Here is an 18,637-nt window from a genome sequence, read left to right on the forward strand (position 1 = left end):
GGTACAATCTGCCTAAGGACTGACCAATTATTAAAGGAGCTTGTGATATGATAATAATAGCCAGAATATGTTGTGATTATTATGCCTCAGGCTCTGTTATAAGCATATTGCATAATCATTTAATTCTCACAATTCCATAAGGTAATCATCCCAGTTTTTTTTTTAATGAGGAAGCTTAAGACCTAGAGAGTTGAAGAGATAGGCCAAGGATACAGCCAGGAAATGGACCATCAGACTCCAGAATTGATACTCCTCTCTCATTAAGACAGAGATGGCTGAACCTTAATAATTTCAGTTTGATTCCAAGTTTGAACAGTGAGCCCTACCTAGGTCACAGAAAGGAATACCTAACTCCTTTTCATTTTTCTGTAATCCCATGATTTCACCTTGTTCACCTTCTTCATTTCATATTTTTCCTATATATACCACCACCTCTGCAGCAAGTATTTTTAGTCTTTTCTGATTTGTGAGTGGGCTAGAAAGTGTTACAGGACTCCAACAATTATGCAGTCCTGATGAAGTACAGAGAAGCCTGGACTGCAAATAAGATGCACATGAATTTATGAAGCTTGGAAGGGACAGGGCAGAAATGCTGCTTTCTTTCTACAACAAATCTTTAAAGGGATGAAGGTTTCCTTTAAGATCTTCAGTTGGTGGGAAATGTTCTTTGAGGGCAACTTATTAATGATGCTGAGAAACAGGGTGGTCTTCTCCTAAGATGAGTGAAACTGTATTGAAGTCACAGAGTGGATTCCACTGTGAACTGAGCTCATTACATAGTGAGGATAAAGTGGAAAGGAAAAACTTATCAAGAAAGCATTGAGAGTTAGATTCAGTTGACAAGTCATAATATTAAATTTAAAAATTACCAAGAGGAACCAATGAATAGAGATATATCAAATGATGCCAAAGCTTTCCCTGTGTGACTACCCAAAGTCCCATAGTTTGCAGGGCTTGAAAATCAACTGAGCACATGTATTTTTAAAGAACTCCATGGGGATTTTGAACATCTTTACCTATTTTCACATATGGTTATTTCCATATCCTCTGTCAGGAAAAAAGGAAAGATATTTATAGTTATTGGAGCAAGGATTTAGACTGAAATATCTAAAAGATTTTTATTCAAAGACTAGGAAATTCTGGAATAGACATTACTGGAGAGAGAGGGAAGATAGATTTTTTTTCTCCCTAGATGTCTGAGGAATAGAAGATGCACCTTATCATTTAGAAGTTCATCTTAGAGATGAAGTGACTGATTAAAATTTTAATAAGACATATCCGTCTGTGAAAATTAGTCTCTGAATGTAATATGATTGTGACTAAAATTGCCAGAAGCAGTATTGAATGTCTGGGTGAATTTAGTATTTCTCCTTTATTTTCATTTTTAATAAGGGGAGGTTGTGTTTGAGTATGATGTGTATATTTTACAATGGCTCTACACAATTTAAAAATCTCAAAGTGAAAGGCTGAGGTAAAATATATTTATTGACACTGACCAAAATATATACATATACTTCTGAAGAACAAACTGAAAACATTTCTTGGTTTATTTTCTCACAAAAGACTCCTATTACCCTGAAGGCAAGATGTGCCAATGTTCCTTTGTGGAAAAGCACATTCAGGCACAAGTTTCACCAAGAGGGCAGCTTTTGTCCTTGAATCACTTCAGGCCAGAGGTCCTTCCGGTAAGTGGTTGTCCTTGGTGCTTCTGGAGCTGGTGGAAACAGGGCCAGGTGACAGAAGCAAGGTCATTACTAAAGCCTCACTTCAGTAATAAAATTTTGTTACTGAAGTTTTACATCAAACTGACTTGTTGGGGCTCTGCCTCTGGGCTGTGTTGAAAGAGGATGCCGAACTGTGACTTGAAAGACCACAAGCATTAGGACCTAGAAAGTGCATCTGAATAGGCTCTGGCCCAGGTCCTAAGTGTCCAGATTGTGTCCACAGCAGAGTGGCCAGCTGGTTAGGACAGGTGCCCAGACAGGGACTCCTTGGTTGCATGGTGACTGTGACACTCACCACCATGAGTGACCCCCTTGATGTCCCAAGACTAGCCAAGAAAAGATTTTTCCTACATCTTTCTCTGCCTTTGAGGGCCCTGAGGCCACGCTCCCTAACCAGCTGCCATGATTGTGAAAGTCTGCCCATTATATTACTCTTTCCATCCAAAGTGCTTCATCTCGATCTTAAGAGGCATTCCAAAAACCAGATGACCCAGTAGAGAACACTATGAGGGATTCCACTCTAGGGTTGCAATAACTTTGAAATTTTTCCTGCTTATCTAAAGTCAATTTCTCCTCCAGAAATCTGAAATTAGGTATGATAAGTTAATGATGATACACAGTTGTTTCAATAATTTAATTATTAGACTCATGCCCCTCAAACAAACCTGCACAAAATATTAAACATTACTCCTAAAGTACTTTGGACAGTCACACACATCAAGAAAGGAAAAAAAAAAAATCTCTCCCAAATACCAGTATGTTGTCTCATTTGGAAAAATAACAACACAATTAGAGGTAAACAATATTTTCTTCTTCTCCATTTCCAGTTTCTCCGTCTTGTCTGGTCACTCTCTGTAGATTTAGCTTTTCTTCTGCTATAAATGTCTGCAGCTGAGGGCCACGTGGATTTGAGTCATGGAGGAGTGGGTATGCAGTCTGAGAGATGTTCAAATCTGTAACAGACAGACAGCACAGGTCACAGAAGAGTCAGGTTGAGACCCACAAGGCAGGTGACACTATGAATCAGAGACGGAGCCCTCAAAGGCTGGGCAATACCATGCCCACAGAGCCAGCCATGGAGAGAATGGCGAAGTCCCATGAGAAAGGAACAAAGCAGATATCTAGTGATTTAATCATTAAAATCTTTGGTTGGGTGTACATACGTCTCCCAAGGCTAAAAAACCTTTACAAAATACTCCCAGTAAAATGTGAAACAAATAAAGACTTGTCACCATTTGCAAGCTGATCAAACACCACACCTGCTAAGAAAGGGGTCCCAGGTATTTTTGAAAATGAGTTCAATGTCCTAGAAATACAGTATCTACTCTGGCTATGTGCAATACGCCATATTTGCCTCTGCAAGGATCTTCCCTCAGAGTATCTCAAAGTCAAGAACTGACTGGAAGACTCAAATAATGTACCTGGGATTTTCCTGATGTGGGGTGAGAGGCAGGGAGAAAGGGCATGAAAGACGGAGACTCTGCAGCCTCACCAGTATGCAAATCTGTTAACACCCCACGAATCACTTAGCAAGAGTAGCCAGGTTCCTGGGGGAAATTCTTCCAATATCAACTCTGACTGGGTTTGTCATTTTTCTGGTTACCTAGCAACAGGAGGGCATAATCTATTTTCCCCTTTTCTGATTAAACTCTCTCATACATGGTTTAAAGGGAAGGCAAAGAGGGGGACGGTGGGGGAGTGATTGGAAAAAAATAAAAGCATAACTCTTGCTACAAACCATGTTCTGTGGATTGCTCCACTGACCACCTTCCCCGAAGCTTGACCATGTGGCAAAATTACAAATAACTAGTTTCAAGAGGAACAAAAAGCAGAGTATATATGGAAACCCAGGTGGGGAAAATGCAGAGCCCTGAGGCCCACCTGTTCTTTTTTCAGCCACTAACAAGAGGTCATTATAATCCTTGCCACATTTTACTGAAAGCCTCTATTATTTACATGGATACACATAACTGCCACTATTCTGATGACAAAAATGCTTGTAACTTTTACCCTCCTCTGACAAGGATCTTTGGTTATTAGAGAAAGCAGGAAGCAAGGCCTGGCTGGAATGAAGAGCTAAATGTCCTCACAAGGCTCCATCTTCAGGGAGGCGGCTTCCTTTGCTACACCTCCTTTTCTCACTTCTAACAGGAGGCAGAGCCAACGGAGAGGGGAAGCCAGGGCCACAGGAAGTACACACAGGTCACCTGGAGGGGCTGACCTTTGCCTCCAGGCCAGCTGAGGAGGATCCTGGGCGGAGGCGGAAGGAGAAGAGGGGAAGGGGGAGGGAAGGGAGGAGGAGGGAAGGAGGGGCAGGGAGGGGTTGGAGAAAGGAGGGGAGACTGCACTCCACAGCTCTGCCCAAAGGTTCAGGCCATTCCTGACTCTAGGTATCAATGGGCCACAATGAAAACGATCCATTTACATTGAGGTGACTCGATTCTCCTGACCTTGATTCCAAATCCTGTACCTCAAATACAGGGTATTCACTCACTACTTAAAACATAACTACTGAAAATACCTCTAAATCCACCCTGTGTACAGGGTAGAGGAGCTGTTCCAGGCTGTTTACAGTCATCACTGACTCAATGGACATGAGTCTGAGTGAACTCCGGGAGTTGGTGATGGACAGGGAGGCCTGGCGTGCTGCGATTCATGGGGTCGCAAAGAGTCAGACATGACTGAGCGACTGAACTGAACTGTTGTACATTATATACAACCTAAAAAACAAAAACACACCTCAAAACTTGCACCTAGCAGATACTGACAGATTAGAGAACAGTTCACTTAGGCCACAAACCACAGCACTGTCACCTGGCCCACAGAAGGTGCAGCCAGGGCACAAGAGGCACTACATGGAGGATGGACAATCATCCATTGAACGAGCCAGTTGGGAAGTGATGGCTGACGAATGTGGCACAGCAGGGCACAACGGAAGCCCTTAATCCATCTACGTTTCCCTCTCAGGTATGGAACATGCAGCAAAGAATCCAAAACACTGGTGAGTCTAGGTTTCTGGGAAGTCCCCACCATGGTTTCAAGAGAAGACTTGTTCAAAAAGAGCCAAAGAACCAAATCCATATCAGAAAGAATTCTTTTATCTTAAATTGTAGGCTCCAGTTCAGGAAGACAGAGAACAAAGAATAAACATGGGTGGTGGGAGGGAGATTTCTTCATTTGTGAGTAAAGGGGGTAAAAAGGTTCAAGTAAGAATAAAAATACAGGAAAAAATATCTTCTGGACCCTAAAGTGAATGAATGGCCCACGTTGAAATCCCAGATGTATTAAGGTTATGCTGTATATCACCTGGAGGGGAACTCAATTTCCTTCTTCATGTTCCTTCTTGGTTTCTACCTGAACTATTTAGGCAAGGTCAGACAGTCTGTCTTTGAAATTAGAAACCGTGCCATGATTTCTGATTTTATTACTCCATTTCAACCCTGAAAGAATCCTAGCCCAGCAATTGTATATTTCTCAAGGTCAGCCACCTTTTTCTACACGTTCCACCCTAGAGAGTATGATCACCATACAGAATCCTAAACTGAAAAAACATTTGTTAAAGTAAAACCACTCTGATTCAGAAAGCAGGATTCTTGGGGAGTATAATTAACCATCCAGTTTTATTTGTGATCAAAATGCCTATAAATTACTGGAAATAGAAATAAATACTTCATTTTTTTAACTAAGAGAAATATTAATACAATCATAATTTACTCAACTAAAAACCAAATGCTATTATGATGAAATAAAACGTCAAACTCTAAAGAACATTTTAATCTATACAACTGTCTCTCTTCGATGACATAAAAGAAATAATTTGATCCTTATCATACCTCTGGAAACTCAACAGAGTGAACATTCAGTCAGTTCAGTTCAGTCACTCAGTCATGTATAACTCTTTGCGACCCCATGGGTTGCAGCATGCCAGGACTCCCTGTCCATCATCAACTCCTGGAGTTTACCCAAACTCATGTCCATTGAGTCGGTGATATCCAACCATCTCATCCTCTATTGTCCCCTTCTCCTCCTGCTTTCAATCTTGCCCAGCATCAGGGTCTTTTCTAAGGAGTCAGTTCTTCGCATCAGGTGGCCAAAGTACTGGAGTTTCAGCTTCAACATCAGTCCTTCCAATGACTATTCAGGACTTATTTTCTTTAGGATGGACTGGTTGGATCTCCCTGCAGTCCAAGGGTGTCTCAAGAGTCTTCTACAACACCACAATTCAAAAGCATCAATTCTTCAGCACTCAGCTTTCTTTATAGGCCAACTCTCACATCCATACATGACTGCTGGAAAAACCATAGCTTTGACTAGATGGACCTTTGTTGGCAAAGTAATGTTTCTGCTTTTTAATATGCTAAGTTGGTCATAGCTTTTCTTCCAAAGAGCAAGTATCTTTTAATTTCATGGCTGCAGTCACCATCTGCAGTGATTTTGGAGCCCCCAAAAATAAAGTCTGTTTCCATTGTTTGCCCATCTATTTGCCATGAAGTGATGAGACCGGATGCCATGATCTTAGTTTTCTGAATGCTGAGTCTTAAGCCAACTTTTTCACTCTCCTCTTTCACTTTCAACAAGAGGCTCTTTAGTTCTTCACTTTCTGCCATAAGCGTGGTGTCATCTGTGTATCTGAGGTTACTGATATTTCTCCCGGCAATCTTGATTCCAGGTTGTGCTTCATCCAGCCTGGCATTTTGCATGATGTATTCTGCATATAAGTTAAATAAGCAGAGTGACAATATACAGCCTTGACATACTCCTTTCCCAATTTGGAACCAGTTCTAACTGTTGCTTCTTGACCTGCCTACAGATTTCTCAAGAGGCAGGCAAGGTGGTCTGGTATTCTCATCTCTTTCAGAATTTTCCATAGTTTGCGGTGATCCACACAAAGGCTTTGGTGCCGTCAATAAAGCAGAAGTAGATGTTTTTCTGGAACTCTCTTGCTTTCTTGATGATCCAACTGATGTTGTCAATTTGATATCTGGTTCTTTTGCCTTTTCTAAATCCAGCTTGAACATCTGGAAGTTCACAGTTTACGTATTGCTGAAGCCTGGCTTGGAGAATTTTGAGCATTACTTTGCTAGCATGTGAGATGAGTGTAATTGCGCGGTACTTTGAACATTCTTTGGCATTGCCTCTCTTTGCGATTGGAATGAAAACTGACCTTTTCCAGTCCTGTGGCCACTGCTGAGTTTTCCAAACAATGAATGAACATTATTAACCTTAAAATAAGAACAAATAAGCTGAAACACATCAAAGTCTAGCTAAACCAAGTGCAGGAGTACCATCTTGGTATATGGGCTTCCCTGGTAGATCAGCTGGTAAAGAATCTGCCTGTAAAGAAGGATACCTGGGTTCGATCCCCAGGTTGGGAAGATCCCCTGGAGGAGGGCATGGCAATCCACTCCAGTATTCTTGCCTGGAGAATCCCCATGGACAGAGAAGCCTGGTGGGCTACAGTCCATGGGGTTACAAAGAGTCTAAGCACAATGAAACTAAGCACACATATGGTTTTTTCCTATTTCGCTGAAATTTTCTTCACAGCCTAAAACTTCATCCTTCACAAGAAATTTCCTTAGACTTCTTGTAGGGTCTATGTCAGTCTTCTCATGAAGTTTCTAAAAATTATAAATGCCCACATTTTGGCAGGTGCTATCCCCTTTGTCTTATGGGTGGGAAGCAGAAAATGCCCAGGCCATTGGGCTGCAAGATGCGCTGATACTCAGAGACAGTTCTTCAAACCCCTGCCCCCCATTTTTAGCCCTTTGTTGCAACCTGTTGGTTGACATTTGAAGTAATCATTTTCACTCTGCTCACCTGCTATTGGAATTTCAAACTATTAAGGAAGAGAACATGGGATCTGGGATGACATACAACCTTAGGAATCAGCTCCTGAAAAGTTGACACAAGCCGGAAGGAAAATCAGCCTTCCCTCCAACAGTCCCTCATTATCATTATTCTGTTGAGCCCTCAGGATAATCAGTTATTTTCAAGACCAGACAGTAATGTCAAGGTGTAAAATGCAACCATGTCTCACACTGGAAATGAATGAAGTGCTTCCCAAGCTGAGACATGATCTTTTACAGCACAAGGTAAAATGTAACCTTGGGCAAGTCACTTCTGCTCTCTGGATTTCAGTTCATGAAGGATGAAACCAAAATCATTCAGACCTCTTAAACTTCTTATATTGTGGGAGAATTTCTTCCTATGTGTTTTGGCTCAGTAATGCACCAAATACTATTCCAGAATTGCAACAAATGGATGCATTTCTCAACTGCTTTTTGCTCAAGTAATACAAATTTATTACCTTAAGTTGCATTTAAAAGAATGTTTTTAGGGTAATTTCCAGACCTATGTCCCATCCTTCTACTTTTAATCTTCCTAACAACATGTATTTGATTTGAGCACAAATAGCCCTCAGAGTACAGTATTTGGAAAGCTACCTCACAAGTGGAAGAGAAGGTCCACGGTCAAATTCTACATTTGATCTTCCCTTCTATGAACAGCAAACCTAAGAGTAATTCGTCATAAAGAACAGAGTTGTCTATTGTTTTAAAATATTTAATGCAAGTAGTCTTTGCCTTTTTCTGGATTTTCTGAACAGAAGAGCATTTTAAATCCTGATAATGTTTAAAGACAAGCTTTGTTTCAACTTAAAAGCACCAGTACAACTTCCGTCATAAACATTAACTCTCTAGGTCTGAATTTAGCTCCCCATTACCTGTCGGCCAGGCAGCCAGCAGCCCAGTGCTACAAAAGCATGTTGAATCAATATTGGGATCATTGGTGATGCCGTGTCAGCTTTCTTGTGTCTTATCCCATTCCATTCTCCAACAAGACTCACAAAACAGAGTTTCATGTCCTCTGGGTCTTGGCTCCATTCTTACTTATTTTAATGAAGTGTTCTGAATTATACTCCTTATTACTGTATCCCTTGCGTGTTCCTAAAATCAAAATTCACACTTTCCTAGAATAACACCACTTCAAAAAGAATTGTGATTCATGTTCCAAGTCTGTTCCAATAATAAGCTGTATTCCCCATTTATGATCAATTCATGCTTGTACTGCAAAACATTTAAAAAATTGTTTCCTGATGGCATTACTGGCAATTACTATTTTTTTCTCATGAGCACTAATGCACAGCATTTTCCTTCTAATGGAAAACACTTATTGTACAAAACTCTAGGTGTCCTCAGAGTCGAAGAAAATCGGTCTCTCTCACTAATTGTGCTCAACTGCATTTCCCATAGCGAGCCACAAACAACATGTAGGCATCTGGCATAAAAACCAATCTGGAGCTGATATCTGAAGGCAAAGACCCAATGAGTACTATGATTCCCTTTATTACTCCTATACCAATACTGCATCTGAAATAAAATAACTGAAGTGTGCTCTGGGAGGGGAGTGTGTGCACATGAATGTGTGTGGTGTATATGTGTAAATTTGTAATCTAAGAAAGCAAACTGAAAAAGTTTTAAGTTGTGACTGTTAGAGTTGGGCTTTATTTTCTTACCGGTAATTAACATATTAGGAACTATCTAAGTTGGTTATGTAGATAACACTAACAAGAAACACAGCAACTGAAGCAATCGATGTAATGAAGATAAAACCATATTAACACAAGATGCGTTATGGTATGTCAGTTCTCTGTGTGAACTTTGCTTTGCTCTTAGCCTTGAAGGGTGCCCATGTTACCGAGTCATGACCTTAACATCAGAAAGCCTCACAGGAGGATGGGACAAGCACCTCCACCTTCCCCTCTTCTTTGAGATGCATCTCCAGGTGGGTTTCTCTAATCAGGATACTAATAGGTATTACTGATAAAAGAATATAGTGATCAAGCAAGTTGATGAAACTCTGGGTTAATGAAGTTTCTTCACTGACAGATTCCTCAGAGCTTCAATAGGCTCACCTGTATTATAAATTTCTAAGAGGGAAAAACTGTATGTGGCAGGCCCCGAACTCGGGGAGATTTTTCTCAGGGTGCTTCGCAGTGCTGCGTTCTGCACAGTACAGTTGGGGGAAGAGTGTACTAGAGTTATAGACCAAAGAAGGAAAAGACAATAAATGTCCAACATGCCAAGATAAATCAGGGGTGGGAAGCTGCAAATACGTGAGATTTTCCAAATTCAGAAACTCGGAACCCTGTACATAATGTCTGTTTGAGGACTCAATCATCATCAACAGTTCCTAGAAGCGTTTGGAAAAGAGCTGATGGGGAATGTTTTAATGGATAGATCAAGCTGGCAGCACCTGAACCCATGCATCAATCTTAATCAGAAAAACAGATATAGCAAGCCTCCTGATAGGATGCAAGAGGAAATATTCAACATATGCAATATAGGAAGTAGACAACTCCATCTATGAAGATATTTTTCATGTCAAAAAATAAAGATTGTATCTTGTCAAGTATCCAATATCTATTCCCAACTACCAGTTTATAGACAGGAAATACAGGGACAGAAGATTATGTTAAGTGACACCACAGGGATGCAGTCAGCAAAACCCAGAACATATCAAGTTCTTCAGAAAATACAACTTTTTCAGAAAAAAGTCTTTTCAGCAAATAAATAACCCAGTCTTTTCAATAAATTGTAAGATTTTTTTTTTTTAAGGTGAGGGAACTTTAGATTAAAAGAGACTTGAAAGATATACAAACCAGATGCAATATATGCAATTATTTCAATCCCAATTCAAACAAAGGGAAAAAATTGAGACAATCAGAGAAATTCAAGTACTCAGAGTATGATTTTAGGTAAAAAATGTTAAAATCTTTAAGGTGTAATAATGATACTGCAGTGACACTTAAAAAGAGAAAGAAAGAGTATATATCTTCTGGAGAAAGATACTCAAGTATTTTTAGATGAAATGATAGGAAGTCCTGGATTTGCTTAAGATAACCTAATATGAGAGGACAGAGAAAAGGTCATCAGTGAACCAGACTGGCTGTCGGTAATTATTAATTCATTAAACGATTCTCTCTACTTTTGTATTTGTTTCATGATCAATTTTTTTAAAGTCCGTAGTCTTTCAAGAAAATGTTAGTTGCTCAGTCATGTCTGAGTCTTTGCCACCGCATGGACTGTAGGGCTACAGAAGGCTCCAGGCTCCTCTGTCCATGGATTTCTCTAGGCAAGAATATTGGAGTGGGTAGCCATTCCCTTCTCCAGGGGATCTTCCCAACTCAGCCATCAAACCTGGGTCTCCTGTATTGCAGGCAGATTGTTTACTGGCTAACCCACCAGGAAAGCTCATATACTTGGATTATAAAGGGGTCTCTGTTATTCTAATAGCATAGCTTCATATATCTGATATAAACAGAATACTATGGCAATAAATTAGATGCCTCTTTTGGATGTGAAATATGTCTAGATCAATTTTATTACAACTGTATGACAAGTCACTGGCAAGTGCTATGTAGGGGTTTATATCTATTTAGAAAGATAAACAATTTCTATGTATGTGTTCCATAAAATAGATGAGGTTCATTTGAGTTTAACAGCTCCCTATAAAAAATAATACAGATTCAGATATGGCCTTCACTCCTGTCTAGAAAATCTAACATCTCCTAGTGAAATATAATTCAGAAAAGATTTCATTTTATCTCCTTGGTCCATTTGTCCATGGCAATAATTGATAAGGTTCATTTGGAATTTGGATTCCTATTCTTTAGCCTTCTGAAAATTAAAAAGCTTAATTAAAAAAAATTTTTAAGAGTTAAAAATTAAAAAGCAATATTTTTTAAGAAATAGGAACTAAAAGTTATACATCTAGTCCAACAATATCAAAGTTAATTTCAGTTCCTAATGACAGTAGATGTCAATATATATTGTCAAATGAATTAATGAATTCGTGAATACCTTATTCAAAAATTCTGTCTACTCTAATTAGATTTGTGGGAATCACCAATTTGGAATTCTTATATTTAGAAAATACCTTACAATTTCATTTATTCTAATCCTCATCTTCTCAGTAGGAATCAAGTTGAAAATGGAATCATGATAGAACTGCATAATAGAACTTCTCTCTTTAAGCCACTAACATTATTTGACTTTGAGTCAAACATTCAATGCAATTCAAAACTTCACACCAATCCAAAATGGTAGGTATGCTATGGAATATGGAAGAGAGACCCTAAAACAGAGGCAAACCTAACTTGAAATCAAAACACAACTCAGGAACACAAGAAGCTGAACGCAAGAAAGCAGCCAAACACCACAATAAACAATCTTTAAAAATGTATTTTAAAAATATTTCAGCCGCCAAGTAAGTAAGTTTCCAAAAAATAGGAACTATAACAGAACAAGAAAAAAAACTCCTAGAAATTAAAAATTTGCTAGCTGATTTTTTTTTAAATCAATGAAATATTAGGAGGTTAAGGGCAAGAAAATCTCTCAGGAAGTAGAACAAGAACGTGAAGAAATGGAAATGAATGGAAAAAACAAAACAGAAAAATCAGAGGCTCTAAGAGATTCAATTTATAACCAGAAAGAGTTCCAGTAAGATAAATCTGAAGACTAGCCCAGTTTTTCAAGGAAGAAAATGTCACAGACTCAAAGGAAATAACAGTATATTTCTCAACTGAAAGAACCTAATGAGTAACTAGTAAAAATGATTTTAATAAAAGACTACACTACGGCATATTATAAAATTCATCCAGGAATGAATAAAGTGATCATTCTAGAGACTCCCAAAGCACAAGCGGGTTATAAATAAAGGATTAGGAATCAGAAAGGCATTAGACTTTTCAACAGCAATGCTGAGAAGTAGAAAAATCAAATCCTTCAGAATTCTGAAGGAAAATGATTTTGATCTAGAATTCTAAGCCCAGATATACTATAAAAACCAAGTGTAAAAGTAGCAAAAATAAACAAATGAAATGAAAGATTTTATGCTTTTATTTAGTTGGTTCATTTCATGTGATGGTAAGTGAATTATCACTTAGTAACAGATATCAGCAAAAGAATAGGAATTTACCATTAAAACAAGAGTGAAACCTAAACTACAATTAAAAAAAAGACATTTCAACTAATGTGGAAACAATTTGTTTTCATTATTAAATCTTTTCTAAGAAAGACTTAGAAATATGCTCCATCAAATAAAGGTGTGTCTTAATATGCCATAAAAGAGAGAGGATGGGAATGAGAGCAATAGAATCCAACAGAGGAGAGATGAGAAGAGATGCCCCAAGTGACAGCTATCAATACACTCCTGGCTGGGAGGGCAACTGGGTTTATTAGAATGAGAGGACGGAGGATTCTGGAAGGGGAATGTGCAGGAGGGACGATGAAGCTGATAGATTTTGGAATGTGTTGAATGTGTTTAAAATAATATTGATGGGTTATTGAGAGAAGTATAGGAACCCTGGAGGTAGGAAAAAAAAGTGAGCAAATGAAAAAATAAGGCAGATGGTTAAAGTATCAGTAGGGTAGAACAGTCAATAATATTATTTTTGGTAGCTTCTGCTCATACAGGTGATTTTTCTCCATCTGACAAAGCTCACATCTCACAAATGTCCTTTTCCAATCTTAAATGTCCAGATGTAACTATATTTATAATTTCTTGAAAACTACTTCTTAAAGAACAAAATACATTTAGTCTATTCAAAAAGAATTGATGTGTCTATATAATTAAGACTGGGGTCTTTTGACATTCTAATAGCTGTTGTTGGAAAAAAACTTTATGATCAGGCACTCAGAGAGGCAGAAACATAAATATAAAAAAGGTGCTAAGTTTCACTGGTAATTAGGGAAGTAGAAATTGAAAGAAAGGGGTTGCAGGCACTCCTAAGTTGCTTGAGTTATGTCCAACTCTTTGCAACCCTACAGACCGTAGCCCACCAGGCTCCTCTGTCCATGAGATTCTCCAGGCAAGAATACTGGAGTGGGTTGCCATGCCCTCCTCCAGGGGATCTTCCTGACCCAGGGATCGAACCCCTGTCTCCTGTATTGCAAATAGATTCTTACCGCTGAGCCAATGGAAAAGCTGAGAAAACCATGAGATAAGGAATTTCTGTTGTTTTAAGTCACCAGTTTATACATATAGAGAAGCTCTATACAGTCAGCAAAAACAAGACAGGGAGCTGACTGTGGCTCAGATCGTGAACTCCTTATTGCCAAATTCAGATTGAAATTTAAGAAAGTAGAAAAAACCACTAGACCATTCAGATATGACCTAAATCAAATCCCTTACGATTATACAGTGGAAGTGAGAAATAGATTCAAGGGATTAGATCTGATAGACAGAGTGCCTGAAGAACTATGGACAAAAGTTCATGACATGGTACAGGAGACAGGGATCAAGACCATCCACATGGAAAAGAAATGCAAAAAAGCAAAATGGCTGTCTGAGGAGGCCTTACAAATACCTGTGGAAAGAAGAGAAGTGAAAAGCAAAGGAGAAAAGAGAAGATATACCCATTTGAATGCATACTTCCAAAGAATAGCAAGGAGAGAGAAGAAAGACTTCCTCAGCGATCAGTGCAAAGAAATAGAGGAAAACAACAGAATGGGAAAGACTAGAGATCTCTTCAAGAAAATTAGAGATACCAAGGGAACATTTCATACAAAGATGGGCTCAATAAAGGACAGAAATGGTATGGACCTAACAGAAGCAGAAGATATTAAGAAGATGTGGCAAGAATACACAAACTATATAAAAAAGATCTTCACGACCCAGATAATCACAATGGTATGATCACTCACCTAGAGCCAGACATCCTGGAATGTGAAGTCAAGTGGGCCTTAGGAAGCAGCACTATGAGCAAAGCTAGTGGAGGTGATGGCATTCCAGTTGAGCTGTTTCAAATCCTAAAAGATGATGCTTTGAAAGTATTGCACTCAATATGCCAGCACATTTGGAAAACTCAGCAGTGGCCACAGGGCTGGAAAAGGTCAGTTTTCATTCCAACCCCAAAGAAAGGCAATGCCAAAGAATGCTCAAACTACTGCACAATTGCACTCATCTCACGCACTAGTAAAGTAATGCTCAAAATTTTCCAAGCCAGGCTTCAACAGTACGTGAACCGTGAACTTCCAGATGTTCAAGCTGATTTTAGAAAAGGCAGAGGAACCAGAGATCAGATTGCCAACACCCGTTGGATCAAGGAAAAAGCAAGACAGTTCCATAAAAACATCTACTTCTGCTTTATTGAGTATTACAAAGCCTTTGATTGTGTGGATCACCACAAACTGTGGAAAATTCTGAAAGAGATGGGAATACCAGACCACCTTCCCTGCCTCTTGAGAAATATGTATGCAGGTCAGGAAGCAAAGGTTAGAACTGGACATGGAACAACAGACTGGAAAAGGAGTACGTCAAGGCTGTATAACGTCACCCTGCTTATTTAACTTTTATGCAAAGTATATCATGAGAAACATTGGGCTGGATGAAGCACAAGCTGGAATCAAGATTGCCAGGAGAAATGTCCATAACTTCAGATATGCAGATGATACCACCCTTATGGCAGAAAGTGAAGAAGAACTGAAGAGCCACTTGATGAAAGTGAAAGAGGAAAGAGAAAAAGTTGGCTTAAAGCTCAACATTCAGAAAACTAAGGTCACGTCATCTGGTCCCATCACTTCATGGGAAATAGATTGGGAAACCGTGGAAACAATGGCTGACTTTATTTTGGGGGGCTCCAAATCATTGCAGATGGTGATTGCAGCCATGACATTACAAGACACTTACTCCTTGGAAGAAAAGTTATTACCAACCTAGACAGCATATTAAAAAGCAGAGACATTACTTTGCCCACAAAGGTCCATCTAGACAAGGCTCTGGTTTTTCCAGTAGTCATGTATTGATGTGAGATTTGGACTATAAAGAAAGCTGAGTGCTGAAGAATTGATGCTTTTGAACTGTGGTGTTGGAGAAGACTCTTGAAAGTCCCCTGGACTGCAAGGAGATCCAACCAGTCCATCCTAAAGGAAATCAGTCCTGAATATTCATTGGAAAGACTGATGCTGAAGCTGGAACTCCAATACTTTGGCCACCTGATGCGAAGAACTGACTCATTTGAAAAGACCCTGATGCTGGGAAAGATTGAAAGTGGGAGGAGAAGGGATGATAGAGGATGAGATGGATGGCATCACCAACTTAATGGACATGAGTTTGAGTAAATGCCAGGAGTTGGTGATAGACAGGGAGGCCTGGCGTGCTACAGTCCGTGGGGTTGCAAAGAGTCGGGCACAACTGAGAGACTGAACTAAAGTTTATGATAATCCATTTCAGCAGACCTAGAAAATACTAGGACACTCCAAATCACACTTTGTGAACCACTGATCAAAATTACCAGCTTCCTGGATGGCTCAGCAGTAAAGAATCCCCCTGCAATGCAGGAACCGCAGGAGATGCGGTTTGACGCCCAGGTCAGGAAGATCCCCTGGAGAAGGACACAACAACTTTCTAGTATTCTTTCAACCTACTTCTCCTGGGTCTCCTGCATTGGCAGGCAGGTTACCATTTACCACTGGAGCTACCTGGGAAACCCAAGAAAGGGGATAGCTATTCTATACCCATGATATCAGGCAATATTTAGAAACCTAACAATACTGTGCGTTGGGGAAAATCTGGAGAAACTGGACCTCTCGTATTTTGCTGCTGAGAGTGATACTACATACAATTTTAGAGAGAAATCAGCAACACCCAGCAAAATCAAAGACATCCCTACCACTTACAGGTGTTCATAATCTACATAAACTCTCACTCGTGTGCACAAGGAGACATGCATATAAGGATGTTTACTGACAATCACTTGTAATTTAGAAAAACTGGAAATATCCTAATGGCTCATTAGGTGGGTAATGAATAGGGCTTCCCAGAAGGTCCTCTGGAGTAGGAAATGGCAACCCACTCCAGTATTCTAGCCTGGAAAACTCCATGGACCGAGGAGCCTGGTGGACTTCAGTCCATGGGGTAGCAGAGTCAGATACAACTGAGCACAAAAGCACAGGGTAATGAATATGTGGGGGTTTATCCACATAATGGGATAGCATACAACATTTTAAAATTAACTCTTTGTGCTACCTGTATGAAGACGCACTGAGTGAAAAAAAGTAAGCTGTAAATAGACAGACATACACATATACATGAGGGGAGAGGGTAAAGATGGAGAACAGGCTCTTTTTATACCATCACTACATATATATGTATCCATAAACAAGATATATATTTTTGTTTTCTAAGCTGAAAGTCCAATATTTGGCCACCTGATGCGAAGAGCTGATTCATTTGAAAAGACCCTGATGCTGGGAAAGATTGAGGGCAGGAGGACAAGGGGATGACAGAGGATGAGATGGTTGGATGGCATCACCGACTCAATGGACGTGGGTTTGGGTGAACTCCAGGAGTTGGTGATGGACAGGGAGGCCTGGTGTGTTGCAGTTCACGGGGTCGCAAAGAGTCGGAGACTGAACTGAACATATATATGTATCCATAGAAAATAAACAAGATATCATATGTTTGTTTTGTTAAAACAAAATAAAAATACATGTTTATGAATATATATATGCAATAAATATGATTTTGTTTTATTTTAACAAAAATATGACATGTTTATGGATACCTACATACACAATAAACTATATTTTTTGTTAAAACAAAACAAAGGATATATATTTATGGATACATATACATGTTTCTGACATAAAAACATACTGTGTAAATGATATACACCAATTGCAGGATACTGGTCAATGCTGAAGAGAAAAAAAAAAAAGAAGGGGAAGGGATTTCATATCTAACATTTCTTTCAAAAATGGGGGGCAGGGCAAAGAGATGTCTGAAGCAAATATAGTGTAAGGTTAACATTTGTTAAATGCATGCCTGATACATATTTTCTATACTTTTAAGTTTGAAGTTTCCAAAATTAAAACTTTTAGGTTAAAAAGTACATTAAAATACACAGCAAAAAATTGCAACACATAGTCTTTATTTGCGTACTGAGTCCAAAAAACCAGCGGAAAAAAGGACACACGCACTACATTTATAAAACAACTGGAAATTTAAACAGACTGTATGTTGATGTTATGGAATTTTGGATAATTTTTCCCAGGTGTGATAACAGCTTAAAAAAACAGAGCCTTATCTTTTAGAGATATATATTGAAATGTTATGTATCAGTAAATGTTTACAGATGATGTTTAGAATTTGCTTCAAAATAGTACAAGGTGTGTGTGGTTGGAGGATGGGGTTGGTGGGCAGGAATCTAGATAAAACACGACTGGCCCATATGTTTCTAATTTTTTGAAGTCAGGTGATGGTACATGAGTGGTTGTTATACTCCTCTGCTTAATTCTGTACATGTTTGAAATCATCCATATTCAGGTCGACAAGAAATATGTCAAGCTCAAATTTTAAATCAAAACAAATTAAGTTGTCCCAACCTCAGAGTCTGTGTTAAGAAGCAGGGACAGCTTTTTAAGGTGTGCTAAATTAAACATGTAGGTCTCTAGCTACACGGACAGGGCAGTATTTTCATGGCACTGAATTCCTCTTAAGGATGTAGAGGCCAGGGACTCCTAAGTACCATGGCAATAAACTGGAAACTGCTTCAGGACCCTACTCACATTGAAAGACTTATGCCTCTCATTTTGCTGAAGGAAGACTGAATTCACTTCTCTGCCAGGTGACTAATGCAGGAAATCAACCTAGGAATTTTAAAGCTGCATTTACTTCTTACTGGTTCAGTAGAGGGAAAAGCAACTGTTAAAATTCTTAAGCAAACAAGATCCAGTATTCTTCTTTAAACCAGAAGGTAAGCAGGCAGAGCAAACACACCCAAGCTAATTAGTTCTACTTAGTTCTTAATAACTTTGTTATTACCAGACTTTTAAAAAATGGCACCCAATTCTTAAAGATATACAAATGAGTGTATTTTTCTCTTGATCAACTACAAAATTATGCAATGTCAA

The 18,637-nt window shown here is 39.1% G+C and overlaps 1 protein-coding gene across 1 annotated transcript in view; it reads right to left on the bottom strand.

The window, feature by feature from the left end:
- Positions 1-2,513: 2,513 nt before the first annotated feature.
- ARHGEF28 (Rho guanine nucleotide exchange factor 28) overlaps positions 2,514-18,637 on the bottom strand; it is a 133,524-nt gene continuing 117,400 nt past the window's right edge. Inside the window, exon 28 of the mRNA XM_052659172.1 lies at positions 2,514-2,677. Coding sequence (XP_052515132.1) covers positions 2,514-2,677 — 164 coding nt within the window. The remainder of the gene's footprint in view (positions 2,678-18,637) is intronic.

The sequence above is a fragment of the Budorcas taxicolor genome, chromosome 20, assembly GCF_023091745.1.
Source record: "Budorcas taxicolor isolate Tak-1 chromosome 20, Takin1.1, whole genome shotgun sequence".
NCBI lineage: Eukaryota > Metazoa > Chordata > Mammalia > Artiodactyla > Bovidae > Budorcas > Budorcas taxicolor.